The sequence below is a fragment of the Vespa mandarinia genome, chromosome 1 (genome assembly GCF_050613455.1).
Source record: "Vespa mandarinia isolate Hongniang chromosome 1, ASM5061345v1, whole genome shotgun sequence".
Taxonomy (NCBI): domain Eukaryota; kingdom Metazoa; phylum Arthropoda; class Insecta; order Hymenoptera; family Vespidae; genus Vespa; species Vespa mandarinia.
Window position 1 is genome coordinate 3472501 of NC_140810.1, and position 26923 is coordinate 3499423.

Below are 26923 nucleotides of genomic sequence, written 5' to 3' on the forward strand. Positions count from 1 at the left end.
TAGTTGACTTTTAGAGACAGTTGACTCACTCCCGTCTTTTTTTCTTTTTTTCTTTTTTTTTTCCTTCTCCTTTTACCTCCCTCGACCGTGAAAACTCCATTAAATCGCTATAAATACTTTTCCAAATTACCTCCTGTACGATTTGAATGATGCTCTTTAAATATCTACCGCCATTCATATAACTTTTGAACGTTTTAATAGCGATGGCTAGTCCGCCTTATTTCTTTTCGAATTAAATCACAATTATCGAAGGATCTCATACCTTTCTTTCTCTCTCTCTCTCTCTCTCTCTCTCTCACTCTCTCTCTCTTTCTCTCTTTCTTTCTGTCTGTCTCTTTCTCTTTATCTCTCTAACTCATTTAGATTTGCATATAAACGTCGGATTTTCTAGCGTACACGTAATAAAGCTGGATAATTAAGATTAATGTTTTCGAGTAAAAGTCGAGACAGTCCTGCTAAACCGTTGCTACGCTAGCATACATAAATGTTGCGTGTAATAACGCCACAAGTGCGCTAATTACCGCGCTAATGTAAGCTCGTTTAGATCGTGACCAAAAGAAAAAAATAATATAGCAAAGAGTTTACTTATATATATATATGTGTGTGTGTGTGCGTGTGTGTGAGGGAGAGAGAGAGAGGGAGAGAGAGAGAGAGGGAGAGAGAGAAAGAGGGTGGGAGAAAAAAAAGAATGAGATGTAAAAACGAAGCAGAAAATCTAAAGAGATAGATGGATAAATATACTTTTATTTTTTTTTTCTTTTTTTTTTTTTTTTAAATATATCCAAAATTCATATTAAGTAAAAGATCGTTTAGCGATCAAGTGAAAAATACGAGTGACGTAAAGGACGATTATATAATTTTCGATGAAAAAAATAAAATATTTTAATACAAAAGTTACTCGACAAAAGAAGAAAAAAGTGATGGAATGACGAATTTTTACCAAGTACCAAATACATATAGACGAGTTAGAAGTAACTCGAGGATAGAAAACGTTTCTCGCGATTTCTTTTCTTCGAGTTCGGAAAAGTGGCGTGACGAGTCGGCAAAGACTTCGCCTCGCGAATGAACTTAACTTTTCTCGCGCGCAGGTGTTACTCTAAGCGAAGAAAAATGAACGAAAGCCCGTCTATTAGTTTCTTTCATGCATAGAATCGCATACAGCATCAACCAAGTCGTTACTGTTCGTCGAGTTTTTTTCAATTGATATTTTTGCCTTTTACTTATTTCACATTTACTTATTAAAATATATTAGAGAAAAATTATTTATTGAAAATTAATCGGATTAAATGTTTTGTGAAAAGCATTTAATTGTTATCTTTGTAATATTTTTGTGGGGGGAAAAAAAAGAAGAAAAAAAAAAAGAAAAAATAAAAACAAAGGAAAGAACAAAATTGTAAAGTGAAAAGTAGAAAGAGAGAGAGAAAGGGAGAGAGAGAGAGAGAGAGCGAGAGAGAGAGAGAGAGGGCGAGAGAGAGAGAGAGAGAGAGAGAGAGAGAAGAAGGAGAAACAATTTCGTTGATGTTAAGAAGAGCCATACACTGATATTTTCTCTCTCTTCCTTTTTTTCTTTGCCAACACCGAAAGCACGAAGCAATAATATTGTGGCGCCCGAGGCAATGGGTGGAGAAAACGGGACCTAATTTTAAAACTATTAAAGCGTTGCAAAAAGTGCAATATTGTGTTTTACCTCCGCCGTTGTTCTCCGTCCTTTCCCTCGCAATCCCTCTTTCTCACTCTCTCTCCCTTTCTCTCTTTTTCTCTCTCTCTCTCTTTCTCTCTCTCTCTCTCTCCCTCTCTGTCTGTCTGTCTCTCTCTCTTTCTTCTCCCTTCCTCTGGGATACGCTATCCTAAGCGGTCTTTTTATTTTCTATTAAACGCTTGCCGTTATTTATGCTTTCCTAGACGTTAAATTTTCACAAATGGAAAATAGAAAACGACGTGAATCGTTAAGGTAACGTTGCTTTAGCATTAATTCGTTCTGATCTCGTCGTTCGCATTTTATTTTCTTTAGAACCTCCTAAAAGTTTTTATAATCCTTTAACACCGTAGATCCTGACGGTGATAATTTAACGTCTCGCTCGACGCGCGCGTTAATTCGCGACGCAACGTTTAGGAGACAAAAGGGGGCTTTTATTAAATAGAAGAAACGATTTTTCCGATGTAAGGAGACAGACAAAGCAAGTAGAGTGGGATGATCGCAGAGACAGAGGATGGTTTACTCGTCCGTTTCTGTCGCTTCTCTTTCGTCGTATTTGTTTATCTGTCCTTTTTCATGTCTACTTGTCGTTCCATTCTGACCCAATTCTCGGTTCTTCTAGCTATTTCACTCGTGCCCGAGCATTTTCCCGTCTCTTCTACTTTGTGTATCACGGTTAGTATGTACTACAATTCTTCGGAGTGACAACGACGGACCACCATTGGCCGACGACCCATATTTTTTCGCGGCCAGCAGCAGCACGACTATTTTGGCCACGAAAAGCAGACAAATGCAAGCTGCGGGCGACAGTATTCTCTTCCTGTCTGTCTATCTGTCTCTCTCTCTCTCTTTCTCTCCCTCTCTCTCTATCTCTCCCTCTCTCTCTCCCTCCCTCTCTCTTTTTTTCTCCGCCTGCTGCTTGCGGTATAACACTAGGCAGATTAAAAATCTGTTAAAAAGAGAAACAGAAAGAGAAAGAGATAGAGAGAAAGAGAGAAAGAGAGAGAGAGAGAGAGAGAGAGAGAGAAGGGAAGCCAGAAGAGGAGACTTTGACAAATCGTCGAAAAATATGGGCGAAGAGGTAACATCCACCGCCAACAGTCCTGGGTCCTCTGTTCATTCTTTTCTCTTATCCTTTTTTGGCTAACCATGTAACATCGTCACAGACTCATCCCATTGATCTTTATTCCTTCTCCATCTCTCTCTTTTTCTCTCTCTCTTTCTCTCTCTCTCTCTCTCTCTCTCTTTCTTTCTGTTTTTTCTTTCTGATCTACTGCCAAACTTTACTTTCTTTCCACAACGCGTTATCGTTGTATCCTTTCTATTCTACAACATCACGGACTTGGATCGTATTCGCTGTCGGATTTTCTTTCACGCGAGAAACTTAGAAACTTCGATCTTTCTTCTCACTCGTTACGTTAAATAATAAATTTCGATCTTCCACTGGTAGAACGATACCATTCTCTCTCTATCTCTCTCTATCTCTCTTTCTCTCTCTCTCTCTCTCTCTCTCTCGGTGCTTTCACGATATTTCACATGAATAGAAAATCAAGTTCGTATTGAAGAACCACGGAATAATTTCTAACTTTTCCAGTTATCCGATCGACTTTTTTTTTCTTTGAATTATTTTCCTTTGATCTTTAGAATGTTTTTTGTTTTATGCGCGCTCACGCGCATGTGTAAGAAAAAGCGTGTGTGTGTGTGTGTGTGTGTATGTATGTTTGTTTGTTTATCTTTGCTTTCTTTTTTCCTTTTTTTTTCTTTTTCTTTTTTTTTTTTCATTTATCTTTTGTTGTTCATGATCGATAAAACTGTAGACGAAATGGGTATAACGTGTCAAATCCAGCAGTTTCCAACACGTCCAACCAATAACCTACTTCTCATCCTAATTCATATTTACCAGCACCTCTCTCTAACACCCACACATCTATTCCTTCACCGATATATATGATCTTTCCCGAGCGTTCATTTCGTTCCCTTGTCACTACGTTATCACTTTCGATCATGGTTGGTCGATCAAAGTGTCGTTAACACGATGCAAAAGAAAGAAAAAAATACAAAAAAAAAAGAAAAATAAAAAAATAAAAAAAAAAGAAGAGACGAACGATATCGTCTGTATATTTCTAAACATCGAACTTGTCCGAACGTTCCACTTAAGCGAATTTATTGATCGAGACATCCCTTGGAAAGGAAAAAGATGGATAGACGAATATATTGGATTCGTCAAAGAGAGAAAACGTTCGATGAGTTACAAATAGAATGCAATTGTATTGTTTAAACAGAAAAAGACAAAGACAAAGAAAGAGAGAGAGAGAGAGAGAGAGAGAGAGAGAACGTTCAAATTACAGTATAGAACAAATAATTATCCAACTACATAAAATTTAATCTCGATTTATCTCAATATATGTGTATTAAAGAGTATAAATATAAATAACAAATATAAAATATCATGTAACGACCTGAATTTTTTTTCTTCTTTATCGAGATAACACAGTATAAACATTGTAAACGAGTTTTACAGTCTCTGTGGAATTAACAAAACCATTTATTCTTTCCTAGTCTTTTATCTCGTCGTTATTTATACTGAGAAAGAAAATCGTTAAGTTTTCTTCGACGAATAATTTCCTACGTCCTATGACATACTTTCTCTCTCTCTCTCTCTCTCTCTCTCTCTCTATTCCCGTCTTTCTTTCTATCTCTTTCTATGTCACTCATCCCCCTCTTTGCCTTCTTTTTTTCCCCCCTTTCTCTCGTCATCGTCGAGCTTTTAATTAACGATCGGCATTCTAATTAACGAGTGGATTTCCGAAGTGGTAGTGGAAAAGGATCGCGCGGCAAAATGTGCACAGCTGGGAAATCGTTATCGATCGAGAACGAAACAACGTAGTGGAGAAAAGAACGGAGGAGGACAACGGCGAATGCACCCATCTTTTCCATGAACCTTTCTTCTTTTACCCTACCTCTTCTACCTCCATCTCTATCTCCACTTTCTCCTCCTCCGCCTTTTCTTCCTTCTTCTCCTCGCAGATTGTACTTACTCTCTTTGTACTGGAGAACATTGGAGTGCTTCTCGTGAATGACGACGCAGCGGTAGCAGGATTTCCTGGAACGAAGAGAAAGACGATGTTCCTTTAGTTTAAAGTCCCGCAATGTCCTATTCCCTTCTCCTTCATCCTTCTTGAAGAAGGATCAAGGAATGGTAAGGGAAAAAGAAAGAAAGAAAGAAAGAAAGAAAGAAAGAAAGAAAGAAAGAAAAAAAAATGAGAAAGAGAGAAAAAATATAAGGCGCACAATCACGATTATGAAATTTTTCTCGTTCATTTGCGTCGTACTTATCCACCTCGCCGTATCTCGAATTCTTTTCAAGACTATTTGAAAAGTATGAGTACACTGAGTGCTATATATATTTTATACTGCATGAATATACTATTAATCGTTCCGAGCATAGTCCATGAAAAAGTCATTAGGAAAATATCTCTCGTAAAGAAAAGAAACAAAAAAGGAAAAAGAAAAGAAAAAAAAGAAATGTGGAGAAAAAAAAAAATAAAAAAAAAAAACAAAAAATAAATAAATAAATAAAAAAGAAAAAGAAATAATTACAATAATAAAGAAGAAAGAAAGAAGAAAGAAGAAGTTAGAAAAAAAAGGTAAGAAAGAAAGAAAGAAAACGAAAATCGAGATATAATTTTGATAAAATCGACGAGAATAAAAGATATTGAAATTCCTGAATAACGATTAATTTAATATTATAATAAAGTGAGGACAAACGAGACACACGGTTATACATTTTCTTTCGACCATGGCCGTATTCCGTGAGGCCGTTTCCTCGGATTTTTTTTTTTATCTCGCTCGCCGGCCCGTATCGATCGAACTCGCCCCCGTGGTGAAAAAGGTGGAGAAGGGTATAGAAGGAGGAGAAAGAGGAGGAGGAGGAGAAGGAGAAGGAGGGTGAAAGCCGATAGAAATCTCCACGAAAACTTGAGGCAACTCGTGTGACACGAGCATTACGCGGAGAAACAACGTCGACTTTCTCTCTCTCTCTCTCTTTCTCTCTCTCTCTCTCTCTCTCTCTCTCTCTCTGTCTCCCCTATATACAGGCACACACATACATCTATACATATACACATACAGTCTTCTTCTTCATCTACCACGTACTCACGTCTATCCCCTCCCAACTCCATCGTACTTTCTTTTCCTTACGTGTATATTGCGGGTATTAGAGAAGAACAACGTAACTCCACACGTAACACCACAGCACTCTCTCCACTCTCTACCCCCAAACCTTCTTTCTCTTTCTTTCTGTCACTCTCTCTCTCTCTCTCTTTCTCTCTCTCATCCTTTTCTTTGACGACGTATCCCAAGCTTTGCCCACTTCTCCTTCCTTTTTCCTCCAAGCTTTTAATCCTTTCCAGACCCGAGGCCAAACTCTACGGGCAGTGCAAAACGGCACACACGAGGAGGAACGAGCCAAGCAACCGTCGGGCGAGGCGCCAGCAAGGCTGCGATATGACACGACGAGAGATCGAAACGATACGAATTGCGAAACAAACAGTACCTCGGCGAGCTCGTCATCCGACCCAACGCCGATAAATTGAAAAATAACGATATCGATATCGAAATATATCCACCCACGTAACTATAGTTATAACTACAGTTATATATACGTATGTCATTGCTAAAGCTATCCTTGCAAAAAAAGGGACAAGATTGAACGAACGATATGGCGGCTTTATAGGATTGATGAAATTTTGAAATTTGCCATCACGTCGATGCGCGAAAACTAACACAAATGAAAAAGAACGATATTCGTTTTTCATCGATTTCTTGTCGTTTTTATTGTACTCGTTATCGTTGTCATTATTATTATTATTATTATTATTATTATTATTATTATTATTGTTATTATTATTGATATATTATTAGTTTGATTGTTTTTATTCGGTAAGTAAAATTACGAAATTCCATAGGAATTCTTTTTATACGTTAAGATAACTATTACTTACATGTCGACTAAAAGGAATTTGTCCCCCTCATTGTGGAGACACCTGCCTTTACTGGAAAGCTCATTCCTGGATATTACAATCGATTGCCTCACGCCACTTTGAAACCAGGTGCCTTCCCAACGCGGTGGAAACGTACATTCTGAAACAATTTATTGAAAGAACATTAATTTTTTTATCGGCAACAAAACAAAAATAGAATACATCGATATGTTATATCAAAATTTTCAATACTATTTCATTATTTCAAAATAAATATGAATATTTTGTCATTATTACAAATAAATATGAATGTATAGAAAATAAATATTAATGTTTTATCATTATTATAAATAAATATGAATATATAGAAAATAAATATTAATGTTTTGTCATTATTATCGATAGAACGACTTTGAAAGCTTATTGATTAAATATAATATATATACATATACATATATACATATATATACATATATCTATATACATATATATATATATATATATATATATATATATATATATATATATATATTGAAATATTTTCATTCTCTCTTCTCTGTCACTTACGTCGCGGATCCTTCGAAGAACGCGAACAAATATATTCCATCTCCGAGATTCGATTATCCCTGTCACGAAGCCAAAACGGAAGCGTGTTTATATGGAGCTTTCTTGGAAGAAGATTCGGAGGGAAGAAGATAGAGATAGAGGTGACTTAGATGGAATAGAAGCGGGAAGATGAGCGAAGGATCCTGTAATATCCACGATGAAGTAATTTGGGACAAATCGGTACGCGGAGCGAAGACAAAGGTTGTTGGAAGGAGAATGACTGTATATGTGTGTATGTGTATATGTGTGTGCGTGCATATGAGAGAAGGAGAGATAGAGAGTCGCGGTACCGAGATGAGAATTCCCAAGGTGGAATAATCCCAAGGGCGAGGCGAATTTCCGGGAACTATCGTCGACGTGGAAGGGATACATCCCGGCGAGTTATCGACGATAATCGAAATCCAGGGTAGTCCCTTGTGCCTCGTTCGTTTCCCTATGTTCGCGTCCACGAGTCCAAAAGACCAAAATGCGAGTTGGCTAACGTGTTTCCACATGCACACATACATAATGTACAAAAAGACTCATGTACATGTGTATCTTTGTTGTTTTATCAAACAAGATAAAGATGAATCAAAGAATCTCAAGATTTCATTCTCTGATAGATTTAAATGATCTGCGATATAATTTTTTTTTTTTTTAAACGCTTAAATTTATATAAATTATTATTCATCATTGTCATATTTTCATTTGAACATTTAGGAGTATTATTAAAGAAGAGAGTGGAAGAAAAAGAAAAAATAAAAGAAAAAAGAAAAAAAAAGAAAAAAAAAGAAAAGAAAAAGAATAAAAAAAAGAAACAAAAAAATTAACTGGTATCGTCGTTAATTCGTCTATGTGGTTGTTCTTCCTTTTTAACTACTTTTCCATTTCTTTTTTATCTTTCGATCCTAGGTGTAAAAGCTGCATAAAAGCATAAGCGAAAACTGTTTATTCGCGGAGAGCGTCCTTCGACGAGCTTAAGTACCTTCCTTTTTCTCATAAAGACATTTGTACAAACGAAATGGTTTGTTCATTTTTTTTTTTTTAAACGCGGGGATGTACTTAACGCGTAGAAAGATGTAAACGGAATAAAGTGGTCATTTACTCTGGAACGTTTTCACGTGTAAAATTGTGTGAGACCGTGACATGGAAAGTGGATGATTTACTGAACGAGTTGAAGAAAGATAAGATAAAGAAAGAAAGAAAGAAGGAAAGAAAGAAAGAAAGAAAGAAAGAAAGAAAGAAAGAAAGAAAGAAAGAAAGAGAGGGAGGAAAGGCAGGGAGGGGGAGTAATGATAAAAGAATGAAAACTTAAGTACGCGTTTGCTTGTGTTATCGAATTTGAAGAGGTTTTCTCTTAAACTCGCGTTTAAGTAAACATTTTATAACCTTCATAAAAATCCTTCAATTAAATCATAGCATGGATGTTATTATTTTTTTTTTTTCAACTTTTAACGACATTTTTTAAACGTTCAACAGGATTAAACGATCTTACGTAAATGAAAATTATTTCGAGAATCTCTTTAATCGTATGAATAAAAAATATTTGAATGGAAAAAATAAATGTATGAATGTTTCTCGAATATATATATATATATATATATATATATATATATATATATATATTTTCCTTTCTTTTTTTTTCTTTTTTTTTTTCTCGAGAAAGATAAACGTCCTATTATTTGTCAGTATTAAAGAAGCTTTTATATTTAACATGTCTTTAATGGATCGCTCTTACGTATATATACAAGGAAAAAATATCAAAGTCTATGTTTTCTTCTTTTTCTTCTTCTTCTTCTTCTTCTTCATCTTCTCCTTCTTCTTCTTCTTATTCTTCTTCTTCTTCTTCTTTTTATTTTCTACGCGAGAAGACGTCGTCGCACCTTTTAATATTGTTACTTTTTCTTCGTTAAAGCGGATCCTCACGGATGATTGCTTACAATACTCGTGAGAAGAGCCGTTGGAGAAAGAGCTCTTGGTGTTCCTTCTCAAAAGATGCAGAAGGTTTGTTATCGTTTCTTGCGGTAAACTAACAAATAATATTGACTCGTATAATTGCCGATGGCTTTTATCTCTGCGGATTACAGCTTTCAACGTTAACGTTTCTTCGTCATTGTAAGCTAAAAGTTTTTGACGTTTACCAATTGCAATAAAAAGTATCTCGAAAAGTATCTCTCGATTTTTTTCTTCACTCGGATGTTCATTAAAACAAACTATTACAACAAAGCCGAGACTTTACAAGACTATTCTGTTTCTTTTTCTTTCTTTTTTCTTTTTTTTCTCTTTTTTTTCTCTTTTTTTTTTTGCGCAAACGTAAGCACGTATGTAGATCGATTTTATGATTACGTGATCAAAATATGAACGTAAATGTCAATATTTTGTAATTCTAATCTCACTTTTATAACGATTTTTAAAAATGATTTTCTCTCTGTTTTCATATTTTTTTTTTATATCCTATCTTTTTTCTTTTCTTTTTTTTTTTTTTGCTTTTTTTTTTTTTGGAGAAGGCATATAACTTAGTACGATGTATTTATTGCAGGGTTACTCGTAAATGAGTATGTGTTCGTAAACGTTATATGCTATCTTAGCATAATGAAAACTGAAAAGATATTCGAAGGAAGCAATGTCAAAAGCGTCGTGCGTTTTATTGAACGTCGATTAGAGGATTTCTAAAAATCTACGTCAAGTATACTAAGTCCCGATTTAGTAGAATGATCTTTCATGGAGAAAAAAGAGGGGAACAGATGTACAACATCCCTTGATATAGAATGATACAATCTGTTTATCTAAACGTTTATAATAGCACATAGACAAACATTTTGCGATTGGAATGTCTCGTAATGATATTCCAAAAGATAATTAGAATTAGAATTAAACGATAAACAATAAATAAATGTTAAAAAACTTTTATATATTCAATTTTTATTAATAAATAATTCTACGTGAGAATGATAGTATGGGCAAATAAATGAAAACTTTGTCTTGGATCTTCCATGTAAATCGATTCAAGAAAAATGATATTTTTTAATTAGAACTTGAAAGAATGACTGTCGAAAATCTCGAACGCGAAGGTTCATCGTAATCCAGGGCGTTTGCCAGATCAGGTACATTTTGGAGACGGAATCAATACGACGTAGGCTTGTAGTGCTGTTACTGGAGTGAATCCACCAACAGGCACCCCCTTTCTCTATCCCCTGCGGCATCCTAGTACTACCTCTCTCTCTCTCTCTCTCTCTCTCTTTACCCCTTCTATCGTCGTCTCACCAATGTCGACCACCCCCAGGGCATTTATTTATTTCCATGCGGTTCGTATATCGTACGTTGCCTCTCCCGATTTTCGAAGAGAGGGAAAGAGAGAGAGAGAGAGAGAGAGAGAGAGAGAGAAGAAGGATGGGTGAGAGAACATCGAGGGAGTGAGTCGCGATTCGTGGCGAAGTCGTAAAATCCGCGGGCGAGACTCGAAATCCGTAATCACAGTTCGCACCAGCCACCGTCCGTGATGGAGGATCTCGCTCTTGAGCGTGAGGGACGAAGGAGAGGGTAGTACTGGTTGTTCGTGCTAGAGGACTCCAAGTAGGGCGAGAAAAAAGGGAGAGTGAGTTCGGCACCCTCGTAGAATTTCCCTACCGCTGGTATTCGATAAAAATGTACATTTCTCTCTCCCTCTCACTCTCTCTCCTCTCTTTCTTTCTTTCTCTCTCTCTCTCTCTCTCTCTCTCTCTCTCTCTTTCTGTCTCTCAATTTTTTTCTTTTTCTTTTCCCTCTCTTTTTATTTCATTCTGATTATCCTTTTAACCCTTTGACGTTGAAGCGACCGACAGGTGTGACAGGTGACGGACCAAAGGCGGCTTTATTTTAAATCTTTTTCCTGGATCGTTCGTAGGGGACGATTTTGTTATGGGAAATTTCTCGATGTAGAGTTTTAAAACTAACACGAAACATCGATATATATATATATATATATATATATATATATATATATATATATATGTATGAACTTTCAGGTCCTCGTGTAATCAATCGTACGCAATTGTGTTTAAAATTTTTATCGATCGAATTTCAAAATTGTATTATTTATTAGAAATCGATATGCAGATAGCATTACTATAAATTTAGAAAGATCGTACGAATTATGATGATTCCAAGGGATGGGGAAAATATCTCGTGATTCGAATTATACATTGAAACACGCTGACGTATAATTATAGTGTTTTTATTCTCACGGATGGGACATTATTTTCGTTGTCTTTTTATTCATCTTCGTTTTCCACCTCTTCTCCTTTCTCTGGTAGTGTAACGACCCCCGCGAGGATATAATTCACCCCTCGAAACGGTCTACAACGTACAGCAGTCCGATAATAATAACACGAACGATAATGATAATAATAATGCGAGAGCTCGTCCCGAAGGGAAAATAAGAAGAAGCTTAGTCCGAAGTCCCTTCGAGCTTGTATGAATGCAAAGTATACCTGTGTATTAAAATACAAAAAGAAAAAAAGAAAAAGAAAAAAAAAAGAAATAAAAAAATAAAAAAAAAAAAAAAAAGAAATAAAAAAAATAATACAATAAAATCAAATAAAAAAGAAACAAGATAATAGGAAAAAACAAAGAAGAAGGAAAAGGGACAAGTAGAAAATGATTTCGTATCATGAGAGATGTTTCATTCAAATCTATTGGTCCAGATTTCTTATTCTTTTTAAAAATAGAAAAGAAATCCGGAGAATCTTAAAATACGACCATTTAAATCTACAGATCGTATTTATTCATTATGAAAGTCGGTCAGGTATTAAGAGCAATCTTCAAATCTGTACACGAACTTATAGTTCATCTTTTCTTAAAGAATTTTCCCTTCACGCGTTGATACTAATTGTTCTCACGGACGAGACATTATTTTTCGTAGTCTCCTTATAAAGCAGCTCTTTCGTCTCTTCCAGCTTTCTTCTCTACCTATATACTTCTCTTCCTTTCTCTAGGGGGTTAACGATCCCAAAGAGATCGTAATTCACCCTTCCGAATGGCGGGCGACATCGTACCCACCACTCCCCTTTTCTAAGTTCTCTCTCTCTCTCTCTCTCTCTCTCTCTCGCTCTCTCTCTCAAATTCCCTTTAGTTGGTCGAGTTGTTTCGTGCGGGTCACGTGACCAGAGCCAAAATTTCTTGATTAAGACGATGGCACGCGATCCACGTTGATTATACGCATGTACATATAACATTTATGTACTATATATATATATATATATATATATATATATATATATATATATGTACACTATACATATGTTTCTCTATGTCGTTTCATTTCTTAGTTTTCCTTTTTTTCCTTTTTTCTTTTTTTTCTTTTTTTTTCTTTAGTCATTTCGTTCTCGTGTATCTCGTGCCACAATTCCATTTGTTTTTAGAAAAAAAATGATTGCAATGAAAAGTACTAACGCAAGTAACGTTAATTGTAAATATAATGCAGAAAGAATGAAAAGGCTTTGTAGAATGAAAAAAACGTGATATTATTATTAGTTTTCTTATTCTCAAGGCGGAAATAGAAATTTAGTTGTCAGAAATATCTATAATAACATCGTTGCTATCGGATGAGCATCACTATCGGTTGAATAATCTCTCTATTCAATTTCAATGAAAATTCTTTTTTCTATATAAATTGAATTAGTCTATTCGAATTATATTCCATTTCTTATTTATTTTCTCACCAAAATTTTGCCTTTGAGTTGAAGTTTCTTTTTTTTTTTTTGCATTTATTCTTATAAATATCGTTAAATCTTTTCAATTTATCGATATATTCCTTCTTGATTATTTAGCTTTGATAGATACGCTTTGTTCGTACACGTTCTATTACATATGTACGTATGTGTTCGCTTTGATAGTCAATTTTCCGTGATCTAAGCGTTACAGTCGGTTACTGCAGTATTGTAGAATCTTTGACGTCATTGCAGTTATCGTTGGCTATATCGGCCTGTCGTTTCTCTATAAATTAGGCCGCACAATAGCACTCGTCGAAAGCCTCAGGGGAGGTAACCGAATGTGATGTTACGGTGTGCCAAAATGACTCGATCTGATCAGAGAGCAACTATCTCGTTAGACATCCTACGTTTACATAACTTGAATCGCAAAGTGATATTATATAATATATATATATATATATATATATATATATATATATGTATATTTTACAAACTCGAAATTGATATTTTCAATATCTGTTATAACAATTACAACAATAAAATTTGTCATCGTTTCCTTTTTACTATTTTTTCCATCATTCGTTTCTTTCGCAATTCAACGACATAAATTCATTCGAAAATCCGAGGTATCTGAAATCTCGTATAGAGAAAAAAAATGAAAAAAAGAAAAAAAAAAAAAAAAAAAAAAAGAAAAAAAAAAAAGAAAAAAAAAAGAAAGGGCTTCTCGAACTGACACAAAGACGTAAAACTCGTGGAATGTAGTTGACAAAAAAGCCCTTTTAAAGAATCGAAAAACAACACGACCGGAGATACGAAGTTTCAAATCCTACCCGCCAAAATACTCGCCCGACTAACTATTACCCAGCGTCACGACGCGTCTCGTCGGCACTTTTAATTCCCAGCGTTGAACCGCGCGATAAAAGAGAAAGAGAGAGAGAGATAGAGATAGAGAGAGAGAGAGAGAGAGAGAGAGAGAGAGAGAAGGATAGAAAAACAAGGAAAACGAGAAATACAACGACACCGTGTAAATCTGCTACGTTCTAGCTAGGGTGTCGTATCTCTTTACCTCTTGTTCCCCTCTCCTCTCTCTCTCTCACTCTCTCTCTCTCTCTCTCTCTATTTCTATCTGTATCTCTCTCTCTCTCTCTCGCTCTCTTCTATCCACTCTATTCGTGTCGAACGATCGCTTTGAAAAGGGTTAACGAATTCGGCAATCAACGGGTATCGCTTTCGATCGCGCCTCGATGTTACACGCATTTTTCGAAGCCTTTTTTCTACTCCCAGGTTTCATCTCTTTCACTTTTTCTCTATCTCTATCTCTTTTTCTCTATAAATCGACGTCCTTCTAATGGTATCAAAATCGTTGATTCCATCAAATTGGTCGAGAAACTACAATCGTCGTTACGTGAAATACAAAATACAAGAGGCTATGGGATAAGAGGGTGACGAAAGGGGGAGGGGATGGGGGCGGTGGGAATAAGAGGACATTCGAAATTCACGAGGGATTAAATCCTCTCCAAAACCTTTTAAAGCTACTTACGAAGGAAAAACACTTGTTCGTAACGCTTATGAATCGTGAAATTCGAACGTACGAAAAAGAAAACACATTTCTGTTGGTACAATTCACGTATGAACGTTGTTATTTGCTTTTACTTTTTAATTTACTAAAAAGGAGATAGATATTGTTCGTTAAATAAATATTTGTATTTTTCTATTTAAGAAAATAAAAACCAAATGAAACCGGTCGAGCGTATTAAATTTCTTTTTTTTTTTTTTTTTTTTTTTTTTGGAAACAAATAATAAATAATAATTCATTATTAATACAATGATAAAACAATAATCTGTTTGATGTCAGGTAATTTAATAATTTGGTACGCCAAAGTTATTACGAAAATACAATGCTACCGAAGCTTTTTTATAATTAAATAGAGAGAGAGAGAGAGAGAGAGAGACAGAGAGAGAGAGAGTGAGAAAGAGAGAGAGAGAGAGAGAGAGAGAGAGAGAAAGGAAAAACAAAAGAGAGAAGGGGTAAAGAAAAGAAGCAAAAAATCTATTAGCCTCTTTATTCGAGCGAAAGGGGTGTTCGTTCGATGTTCCATCGAATCTTGGACTGAGACAAGTGAATTATTATCAGTCGAAGCGGAGAAGAATGGCAGCGCGTATCCCTGACACTTCGACAGTCGTCGGTGCAGACGAGGCCGCGTTGGGATAAGAGGGTGATGTAGGCTAGAGAATGAGGAGAAAGAGGAAGAGTAGGAATAGGAGAAGGGAAGGTTGGGGAGGAGCTGGGAAAACCGCGACTGCTCTCGCCCGTCATTGACAGCTGTCAGCCGTCGGCGCGCGGAAAGTTTTACGAGAACGAAAGTTGATATTGCTGTGCTCGCAGTTCTATCTCCCCTTTCTATTTCTCTCTCCCCCTAGTACCTCATGCTCTTGTCTCGTTCTAACACAAACCGAACATCCAAATGCCCGATGACCGCGAACAACCTTCCTTTATTTTCTTATTTTACGTATACGTAAACATGTACATATTACGTCTGTAGTATATATATATATATGTGTGTGTGTGTGTGTGTGTGTGTGTGTGTGTATGTGTACGTATGTATATTTTAGCTGTGTATACTCGTATGTTTCACCCCTCGTTTTCAATTTTTGTCTTTATTTAAACGTGCAAGCGTAACGAACAGAGAACATGGTCGATATAAGCGTTACACAATATTGACGAATCGATCGTTTCTTTCTTTATCCACGATTTTCTATTTCTCTCTTTAATTCTCCCTTGCGAATTCGAATTCAATTAAATTCCGTCGATGTTTCGTCGCACGGTCTTACGAAATCGATCGTCGAGAAGAATCTCATGGAAACGCGTTCCAATGAAAATTTTGTCCCGCGCCGTTCTACGTTCCGGATGAATAAATCGAGTAAAATGGAGTATCTGTCTAATATATACCTAAACCTATATGTATACGTACGATGAGGTGAGGTAGGATGTAACGAATGGACGTAAGTTAACTGTCAGGACGTGGATCGAACGATGCTCCTCTCTTGACTACCGTGATCGATCGTACGAACAGTAAAGTCACCTAAAATTTGTTTAAAAATAGACGAGAGAGAGAGAGAGAGAGAGAGAGAGAGAGAGGGGATAAGAGAAGAGTACGAACATTTGTGTACGATGCTCGAACTTTTTCAATGTAAACGTGAGAGATCGCGAGGAACGTAGAAGAATTTGACCTTGTTGTAGAGAACAAGAGATAGAGACAAAAATAGAGAAAGAGAGAGAGAGAGAGAGAGAGAGAGAGAGAGAGAGTGAGAGAGAAAGTTCATTTTCGATGACGACGTCGCGGATTGAAATGGGTCGTAAAATGGGCAGTACTCCCCGGGGCAAAATATTCGAGGGTCCTTTTTCCACCGAATCGAGTCTCTCCAATTGCACTCGCTTTCTCTCTATTCTGTTTTCTTTTTTCTTTCTTTCTTTTTTTTTTTTTCTTTTTTTTTCATTCTTCTCTCTTCTCTTCCTTTATTTTCTCAAATCTTTCACAAATCCCGCACACGTTTTGCACGACACACGACGCTCGTTCGAGAACGAGTCTTCCAATCGCTATACATAATTGATTAACGTATCAAAGAGTTCAGAGAGAAAGATAGAGTAAAGAGAAGAGAGAAAGAGAGAGAGAGAGAGAGAGAGAGAGAGAGAGATGTGGATAGAGAAAAAAAGAGATGGACAATACTGAACGTGATTCTACATTGATACGGCACTTTGTCATCCACCGCACGCTGCCTCGATCCGTTCACGGTTCGTTCAGAAACTTTCTCACGGAAACTCTTCCCATAGATCCGGATCATCGTATCGACGGTGCGCACCAGCTGTCCCTACGAGTTTCCATTCTCAAGTGCAAAAATTGCACGATTCGTTGCGCACGATGGAACGAATCTCTCTCTCTCTTTCTCTCTCTCTCTCTCTCTCTCTCTCTCTCTCTCTCTCTCTCTTCTCTTTCTTTTACTCTTACTCTCTCTTACCCTATCCCGAATACTTTCCATCGATTTTACGACTAAGCCGGGATGGAAGTCGAGGATATTCCATTAAAAGTTGAAAGTGAGATCTTGCGCTCGGTGAGAAACAAAAATTCGTAGGGACGATCCAAGTCTCCCTTTTCGTTCTCTCGCTAATTTCTTTTTCTCTTCCCTTCTCTTCGAATTTTTCATCGTTTCTTTCGCGAATTTTTCTGACAAAGTTTTCTTTCAAGGAACGCACACAACTTTCACGATTATCGAAGACAGATATTCGGATATAAGTGATTGTAATAATATATTATTAATTATTACATTGGAAAATAATTTTGAATAAAAGAAATATCTTGTAATTTTTATTTGAGAAATTTTACGAGAGAAATAAATCCGAGTAACGAATTTTAATCATCACCGATCAAAGAAACGAGTCGTCGTAGTTCGAGCGTGAACCCAAGAGTCTCTTTATTTTCTCCTAAACTTTAATTCCATCATTTTTCTTCCTGCCAGTCCTTTTCTCTTTCTCTTTCCTTTGCTTTTCACTCAAGAATGCCCGTGAAAGTCGAAAAGCCGTTCTTTCTTCTTCTTCTTCTCTTCTTCTTCTTCGAAGAACGTTTTCCTTTTCTCTGCACGAAAAGACGAGGTACAATCGCTGAGAGAAGTTCGAGTCGGTGTTTCTTAGGTTCTCGCGTTTCACCAAGGTGGCGAACGCGAAATCGCAATTTACCCTTTCAGCCTTTACCTTGTCGTTATATAGAGTATTTCATAATGTGTAGAATGTGAAATAGAAAAAGCACAAAACAATCTAAGTACACATTTAATATATATGATCTTGTTTATTACTTGCAATATAATAAATAAATAAATATATATACATATATATATATATATATATATATATATATATATATATTCTGATAATATTCTCGGTCAAGAAAAATAATTGAATTTATTATTATATATTTTCTTTTTAATTTTTTTTTTTTTTTTTTATTTCTCTTTTTATAATTTACATTATATGGAATAAATTTAACTCTATATAAAAATATTAAATCGAACATACATACGTTTCAATGAACTTTTCTATCATTTAAATCCTTAAACGTGCGTAAGAAGTGTTAGAAAATATTTTATTCTCGTCGTCACCAGACCATTCTACGAATCCCCTTTCGTTTCTAATCGGCTATCGTGGATTATCGAGAATTTTAAGTCGTCGTCTACTCCCACGAGCGAGCTTTCAATCATCACTGGAACGGGACATCCGAATGGAAACCCGAACGATTTCGGGCGGAATGAATAACTCATGACTCTCAGTCTGAGTCCGGATACTCTCGGATCAAACGCGTCACTGTCGTCGCAATTAAAGCTTGGAACTCTCACTCCCGTAATGCCTCGTCAATGCGGAAGACGCGGACTCGCATAATTTTCTGTCCCATTTGACTATTCCAACCAGTATCTCTCGTAATGGTGATTATCGTGACTATCGTTCGACGAGTTACCATCGGGGTCTATTCAGTTTGTCTTTCAACTTTTGACAAATTTTCTGTTTATCGATGCGATAGGATCCGATGGTATAATAAAGGGGTCGTTTGAGGAATAAAACGACAAAGAAAAAAAAAAAAAAAAAAAAAAAAAAAGAAAAAAAAGAAAAAAAAAAAAAGAAAAAAATAGAACCAAGAGAAGAAAAACCAAAAAGATCAGAAAGCTCACTTTCCGCGGAAGGTATTATACGTTAGCATACATTTTATGCAAACACTCGTGAATATTCATAAGTCTATTATAGTCTCCGAACGGAATACAAGAGAATGTTGAAGCTAAAGGTGAAAGGACTTATCTTAGGTCAAGAGTCGTAATCGAGTTGGATCCCTTTCTCAAGCTAAAAGACAATGGAAGTAGGTATGTATTATGAAGAAAATTAGCGATGAGATATGATATATGATATATATATATATATATATATATATATATATATATATAATATATATATAAGTACGAAAATCATCTTAACGGCGTTACGTCTCGAAATTCTCGTTTGCGAAGCGATGACGCGAGAAGAATTTTCATTATGTCGTTTCGAACACAATCGGCGATGCAATCAGGCAGCTTTACCCTCGATTTAAATTCGTTTCGAGGGTCAATAAGAATTCACCTCTATCCCTCTTCATCCACTCTTCTCTTCTCTCTTTCTCTTTGTCTCTTTGTCTCAATTCGATAACCACAATTTCTCCTCCGTGTTAGAGTCTTTCATAACCTATCCAAAATTACCTTGCCGAGTCTCATTTCTCTTAGGGATCTCTCCCAGCTATATCACTTCTGTAAATCGAAGTAATAATCTCCAGAAAGGAAAGTAAATCTTCGACTATCTATCTATCTATCTATCTATATATATAAATATATATTAAATATTCTCATGGATTGTATTGAAATATCTTTTGTATTTATTTATTCTATCAGATGAGAATTTCGATAAATGATTGTAAAAGATTTACGTTTATTTTTTGCGTAAAAGCAAAAAAAGAAATTCATTCACGAATAGACATATTGATTTTCTTTGGGAAAATAATCCGATAAATAAATAACTAGGTATTACTCTGAAAGAAACTCTGCGAAAGAGTCGTAAAGTTTTTCGCACTCGAGTACGATATAGAGGAATGACGGCTAAGAAGATATTCCGTTATGGAATCCGAGGGTAACCCGGCGTCGGTTTTCCCTCTGTCGTATCTCCAATACACCAACACGTCCATATCGAAGAAAGAGAAACACGAAGAAAGAGAGAGAGAGAGAGAGAGCGAGACAGAGAAAAAAAGAGGGAAAGAAAGAACGAGAGAGAGAGAGAGAGAGAGAAATTCTTAGAATCGATGAGAATATGACAAAGCCACGAAAAGTTCACCAAGCTTTTCGAGATATTCGTTCGTTTAACGACCGATCGATCGAATAGACTTCTTCGAAAATCTTAAATTCGACATCTATCTCTTTTCATCTTGAAATCGAATTCATGAAAGTTATATTATTTTAGCGTTTAACTTAACGTTGAATTTATATTAAAAAAAAAAAAAAAAAATTAATTTCGTCTAATTCATTTAACGATTGGATACTTTCTAATAAAGTTAGATTTTGACAATTTTTTCTTATTATTCTATGATCTTTTATAACAGAACATTATTCTTCATATTGTATCTTGATTTTTAAAAGAAGAGCGAAAGAAGATATTCATAAAATTGTTGAAAACGAGAAAAAATGTAGAGGAGCTAATATCGCATTCATGAAGTGACGATCGTCCGAAGCGTTCTGAATAAATAAATAAATATAAATAACTAACAATAAATGTAGAGTGAGAGAGACATATAACCCGATGTTGCATTATTGACGTGTACTTTAATGCCATATCGTTTGCTTTGTATTTCAAAATACAAATTTATAATACAATATACATAGATACGCATATGTACATATTACAAATTTAATGTTATCAGTTTGATTTGTGGATTCTTGTGTGAATTGTATTAAAAGAAAAAGAAAAAAAAAAAAAAGAAAAAGAAAAAAGAAAAGAAAAGAAAAAAGAAAAGGACAAGTAAAGAAAAGAAGAAAGAGAAAAAGACAAAAAAAAAAAAAAAGAAAAAAGAATATTAAAAACAGCAATAGCACAAGTTTGTAAGTAAACAATTTCCCGTGGCATCTATCAATTCCCATATATCATCTGTGTAACATTATTGAACTATATTTACATTTATGTATACGCATAACTATATAGTCAGACACAACGCATGTATATTCACAACGTGGAAAATACAAGAAAATTGCTCGCTGTTGGAAAAGGTTGACAACGCGGAGAGCTCTTCAATTTATCTCGTCCCTTGGAGCGTCCATTCTTCCTCTTTTTCTCCTTTCCCTGCCCACCAACCATTCTACGCTTTCGTTTCATCCCTTTCCGCGATCGTTCTTTCTTCTTACCTCTACATCCGCTCCTTCTCTCTTTACTTCCGACCGCTCTTTCTATCCCTGTTTCCTCCTTTAGCCTCGGGACGATATTTATTAGATTTCTGTCACGTCGCGTCTTCGTGGGAAGAAGATAGCAACGTGTTCGAAAAGAATAGAAAAAGATAGAGATATCCGGCATATTTAAGGCAATGTATACTCAATAAACAAAAGCGAATAGAAGCGACGACGGAATTATAATATCAAGAATTGTCTTTTTTCTTTTTATTTTTTTTTTTTTTTTTTATTCTATTTTTATTTTATTTTTATTTTTTCCCAATATAAACACGTATTTGAGATATTCCATAAATTCATTTAGATCATTGACAAATTATGACATTTTCTTTTTTCTTCTTATTTTTCCATCGTTCTTCATACATTTTATTTATCCTTTTTCTTTCTTTCTTTCTTTCTTTCTTTCTTTCTTTCTTCAAATTAAAATGAACGGATGAAGTATTTAGAAATTCCAAGAAGATTTCGAAAAAATTGCTTATGGATTATGTGCAAAATGTATTTTGAAAATTCGATAAAGAACAAAAAGAAAAAAAAAAAAAAGGGAAGAAGAAAAAAAAGAAAAAGAGGGAAAGAAGAAGCAATTCGTTACAACTTGTAGAGGGACGAAAGAATTTTATGATATTTTTCGAAGCTATACAAATCGACGATGTATTGTAGAATTTGTATGGCTGACAATTTTTTTTCTTTTTTCTCTCCTTTTTTTTTTTTTTTTTATTTTTTTTATTTTTTTTTTTTTTTTTTTAAATGGGGATCAATAAAAAAAAAAGAAAACTTGTAAAATTTATACCTCACAATTTTCTTCACGCACGTTATACAAATCTCTCCGTTGCGTTTCAAATAAGATCTATTTATTTTGAAAATGAGCGTATTATATGCGAATAATTTTTTTGAAAGCATTATAAGTATTGTATTTATGAATCGACATAATAACTTAGAATACAGTAACAAATATCATTAACGAACTACCCATTGTAGGATTAAAAGGGAAACTCGGGTAAGTAGAACTCGTTTCTACTTTCCTACCGATCAAACCCTCGAACAAAAGCATCTCTATGTTCTCCTTTCGCGTAGAATCACTTTCTCTTTCTCTCTCTCTCTCCCTCTCTCTCTCTCCCTCTCTCTCTCTCTCCCTCTCTCTCTCTCTCTCTCAGTTTGGACGATGAGAGATTGGAGTAAGAGTAAAAAGGGTGGTTTGAGAGTGAATAAGGGGTGAGAGGAAACAAGGGGTGGGACTAGCGAACAGACTGACGTCGCTCGAGCCGCAAGCTCTTCGTAAAATTCATCATGCGCCGCCCAACCTCGAGAGCGGCCCTTTTATCCGAAATTCCGAGATAGTCGGGACTACGGATTAGTGTTGTTCAAACAGAGGTTAAGGGCACTTCGAAATGGGCGTGCACGGGCTTCTCACTCTCCTCCTCGACCCATTCCATCTCTTTATCTCTTTCTTTCTTTCGTCTTTCCCTATAATTCTCCTTCTCTTTCTCTTTGCTTCCAGCTAATAAAATACCACGACGACCGACCGGCCCTTCTCTATACTATATTGCCCTTTGCCGAACTTCGACCAAAGGAATGTTAGCGTTGGAAATAGGTTCTTCTCAAGTTCCATGCATTTTTCTACTCTCTTTTTCTTTCTGTTATGAGATAATAGTTCAAAGGGGACTACTCAAGTAAAAGACTCTGCGTTCATCGATTCGATAGAAATCGATTAACAATTATGCACCTTCGAATACACTCTAAACTCTTCTTCTTTTCTTTATTCTTTCTTTACTATTCTGTTTCTGTTACTTTTTTTTTTTCTTTCTTTCTTCTTAAGATAAAAAAATTTCTTTTATTCTGCGGATCTCTCCTTATAATTTCAATATTCGTTTTCATAATTACGATGCAATTAAATCCAATCATTTCCTCTTTCAAATGTAAGGACCAACGAGGCAATATTTTTTTCTTTTTAGATAAATAATGTCGATTCAATGGAAAATCTTTTCATTGGAAAGGTTCAATTTCTATTCCTTTTCTTTTCGTTGTACTATCGAACGATAGGTTCCATAGAGTTCTCGTAAATTTTACTCAACACTGGTTGTAACCGCACGTTCTCATCCTCGTCGAGAGCCACTATCTGTCTCTATTTCTATTTGTCTCCCTTTATCTATGTCCGGATAATAAAATAGCGTCGAAGTCTTTCCCTTGTTATATCGGCCATTCGTAATTCTTGAAAGGACACGTAGATCTTCGGTTCCTACGTAGGGTTAGTAAGAATTTCCTCTCGAATGTGACACATAAACACGTACACATACGTGTATACATCTACCAAACAAACACAGAATCGTAATACACGATAGACGGGACGTTAATCGTTCGTCTCGTAGCGTTAATCTTGATTTATTCGTTGGCATGTCCCCACAAACTATTTAATACCGTTATCTCTTTGTATATAGGTTTATATATACATAGAACATGCATATGTAGGTATATAGATATAACTAGTCGGTCGACTTTGATCATTCTTATTTTTTCTTTTTTTGGTGATACGATAAAACGCAGATGATACTTCTTTCTGATGTTCTCTCTCTGTCTCTCTCTCTCTCTCTCTCTCTCTTTCTCTCTTTCTCTTTCTATTTATCTATCTATCTATCTTTTTCTCTATTGTCTCTTTTTAGCTTGGCAAAGAGGAAGAGCAGAGAGCCGGGAAATGACAGTATCGCAAACGCTCAACTACAAACGACCGAATGAGATACGAAAGGGGAAGTAAAAAGGAGCCCTATGAAATATGTATTACGAATCGCTATTCGGTGATTTCGATGTAATAAAAGAAGTTTAATGTATCAACGGGAATATATCATCTCGTACGAAATGCAACTCCCTTTCCACTTTCTGACTACCTCCTTCTATTTTATCCTTTATCTATCGACGATAAATCATTTGTAGTCGTTGGATAAGTATCGACCTTTTGCTAGAATCGTAACGGTATTATAGTGACGATTGGTATCATCGAAAACACGAAAAAATCAAGAACAGAGGAAATAGGTAAATTGATCAACTCTAGAACACCTTTTTGTTCTTTTTTGTTTAAATGGGAGAAAAATAAAATTGGATGTTCTCGGTCCTTACTACGGTGACTCGTATCGATAAAAAAGAAAAAAAAAGAAAAGAGAGAAAAAGAGAGAGAGAGAGAGAGAGAGAGAGAGAGAAAGAGAGACAAAGTAAGAAAAACAAAAAAACGGAACAACGATTCTGGAATAATTAAAGGCCTTAATGTAGATACCGATGTCGATAGGCAATTTTACGGGCTGTGAAAACGGGCTTAAAGTCTCTTTCTCTCGAAATAAAGAGAGAGAGAGAGAGAGAGAGAGAGAGAGAGAGAGAGAGAGAAAGAGAGATAGATAGAGAGATAGATAGATAGAGAGAGAGAGAGAGAGAGAGAGAGAAAGAATGAGAACGGCAAGAGCGAAGCATCCTGATGCTGAAAGCTGAAAGTCAATAAGGTTTTATCTGGTCGACACACGGTTGACAAATTGCGCAGGAAAATTGGCGTTTCCACTTTTCGTATCCCTTTTCGCGAACAGTGATTTTTAAAAAGAGATTTTTGTCAGTCCGTCGACCTTGACTAAATGTTCGGTCAATTTTGAAAGCACACATATCGTGTTTGATCAAGAAGGCGAAGCAGTTTTTTTCAAATAACTTTCACGTGTCCCTCCTCCTTCCGCCGCTCTGTTTTCATTCCCCACCGACATTCGAAATGAAAAGAATCGAAAAATGATGAAGGAAGATTTGGTGTTAAAAACAAAAAAAAAAAAAAAACAAAAAAATCAATAAATAAATAAAAAGAAATAAAAAAAAAAAAAAGAAAAAAACAATGGTTCCAATTTCCAAAACAATTTGGATATCATCTTTGCTCCTCTTTTCTTATTTCTTTTTTCTTTTCTATTCTTCTTTCTCTTTATTTCACGCCGTTCTTCGTCTTCGTAATTAGTCGCGATGCTCGTTCCAATTACGAGACGCGATATCGGCCCTAATGAGGCACTTGTAAGTAAGCTGGTGAGGGCTTTGACTAATTAAGTCCCAGCAGGGCTCGCCATCGGCAATACCCGTCCTTCCATCGCTTTTTTCCCCTCTCTCTCCCTCTCTCTCTCTCTCTCTCTCTCTCTTCCTTTCTCTTCAAGCCTCCTGCTGGCCTACTCTATCCTATTCTCTTTGGACCACCTCTTCGTCCATATACTAGTTCTAAAACTTTTGTTCACGATCTTTGCAACAAGCACAGAGTATATCGATATATCGATCGACCAAAGAAGCTAGAGGCACGCATTGTTTTATGATATAATGGTTCGAGCGTGCAGCGTCAGCAAATAAAGGACAACATCGATCAATAATGTCAATGATCTCAACGTCGGACCGGAAAAGACGTTGCGCGAAGTAAATCGCAACGATCGACTACGATAGTAAAGCGCGTAATCTCGAGAGCTAGAATGATCGAGTTCGCCGCGTTTGCTTCGTTTGCACGAACTTGCACGATTATTGGATTTCATACATGTATGTAATGCGCATGTATATATGAATTGATCTATGTATATACACAAGCAGCATTATAGTGCTTTTGTTATCGGATAATATAGAGCTAGGCGTCGATTGTTCACGAATACACGATTCGTGATTGTTCCGCAATAGGTATGTGAGTTGGTACACGTTCTCTGTTTGTAATGAATTAATTAGTTCACGATAGAACGTAATGACTCTACATACTGAATCTATAAAAATTCTGAGACGTTTCATTATCACGTGTATATATATCTTGACACTGTACCAACAATAAATTTAATCTTCACTTTCACGATCATATATTCTTTTTTTCCTTTCTTTTTTAAATCAATCAGATGAATATTGATTTGATATTTGCAATCATAAAATAAAAAGTCTTTCGATAAAACGTCAAACGTGTCATATTCGTAATCAATTATATTTTATAACAGTGTTGAGTGATAACTCGTAATAACGTATATACTCGAGTCTGATCTTCGATATTGGTGAGGAGCACAGGAAATATACGAATCCAGTGAAGGTACTTTTCCGTATTCTTTCGATCACCCTATTCTCCCTTTTGGCCACCGGAATTTTCCCATAGGAGTTCGTAGACGGTTTCCTGGAACCGATAGAGCGAAACGCGAAAGTCGGCTTAGTGCCCGATATAATCTCATTTCGATCCTTCCGTAATCCTCATCCTCCTTCCACCACCTTCTTCATTCTCCTCCTTCTTCTTCTTCTTCTTCTCCTCTTCTCTTTCTTCTCTCCGTCTGAAGACTCCATATATACTCCTACATATAATCTCAGAACGATTCGGTAAAAGGGTGACAGTATAGTCGAACGACGAGATCACACGAATCCCTGATAGCCTCTTTTTTCTTTTTTTTTTTTCTCTTTTTCTTTTCTTCTTTTTTTTTTTTTTTTTCGTTTTGCATACCGAACTTCTCTTTTCCTTTTCCTCTTCGCGTATTCTCCTCCTTTTCTACCAAGAAGCTCTCAATTTCTTCGAATTCGCTTACTCGAAATCCTTTTGTAGTTTTCATACAATGACACCAGACATTTCGACTTACGGTCGATGTACTAAATTTTCTTAGGTACTGTCGAAAAGGAGATAAGAATCTTTGAATGGTTGGCAGCCATCTCAAAGATGCGTTTAGAAAAGTAGAAAGTTGAAAACTAGAAAACTTTTTCTTTAAATTCGAATCAAATGTTTTTCATCAATGGGATCACCAACAGATAAAGCGTAGCTAATGCAAGAGATAAAGAGAGAGAGAGAGAGAGAGAGAGAGAGAGAGAGAGAGAGAGAGAGAGAGAGCTAGAAAAAGATTTTATTTTTTATCATCTTATTGTTTTTGACAGAGAGAAAAAGAGAAAGAGAGAGAGAGAGAGAGAGAGAGAGAGAGAGAGAGAAAAATATTTTATATCCGTATAAATTCGGGAAAACGGATGAAAACATAGTAGGA

General features: G+C 35.8%; 1 protein-coding gene across 5 annotated transcripts in view; it reads right to left on the bottom strand.

Annotated features, from left to right (window-relative positions):
* LOC118444852 (uncharacterized) overlaps positions 1-26923 on the bottom strand; it is a 251424-nt gene that overhangs the window by 43466 nt on the left and 181035 nt on the right. For all 5 annotated transcript variants that reach the window (XR_014982180.1, XM_085656997.1, XM_085657011.1 and 2 more), the window contains 2 exons: positions 6700-6838; positions 4735-4799 (listed from right to left, as the gene is read on the bottom strand). Coding sequence is in view for 4 of the 5 variants with exons in the window: in XM_085656997.1 (XP_085513123.1) it covers positions 4735-4799; positions 6700-6838 (204 nt within the window). In the remaining variant the exon portion in view is untranslated. The remainder of the gene's footprint in view (positions 1-4734; positions 4800-6699; positions 6839-26923) is intronic.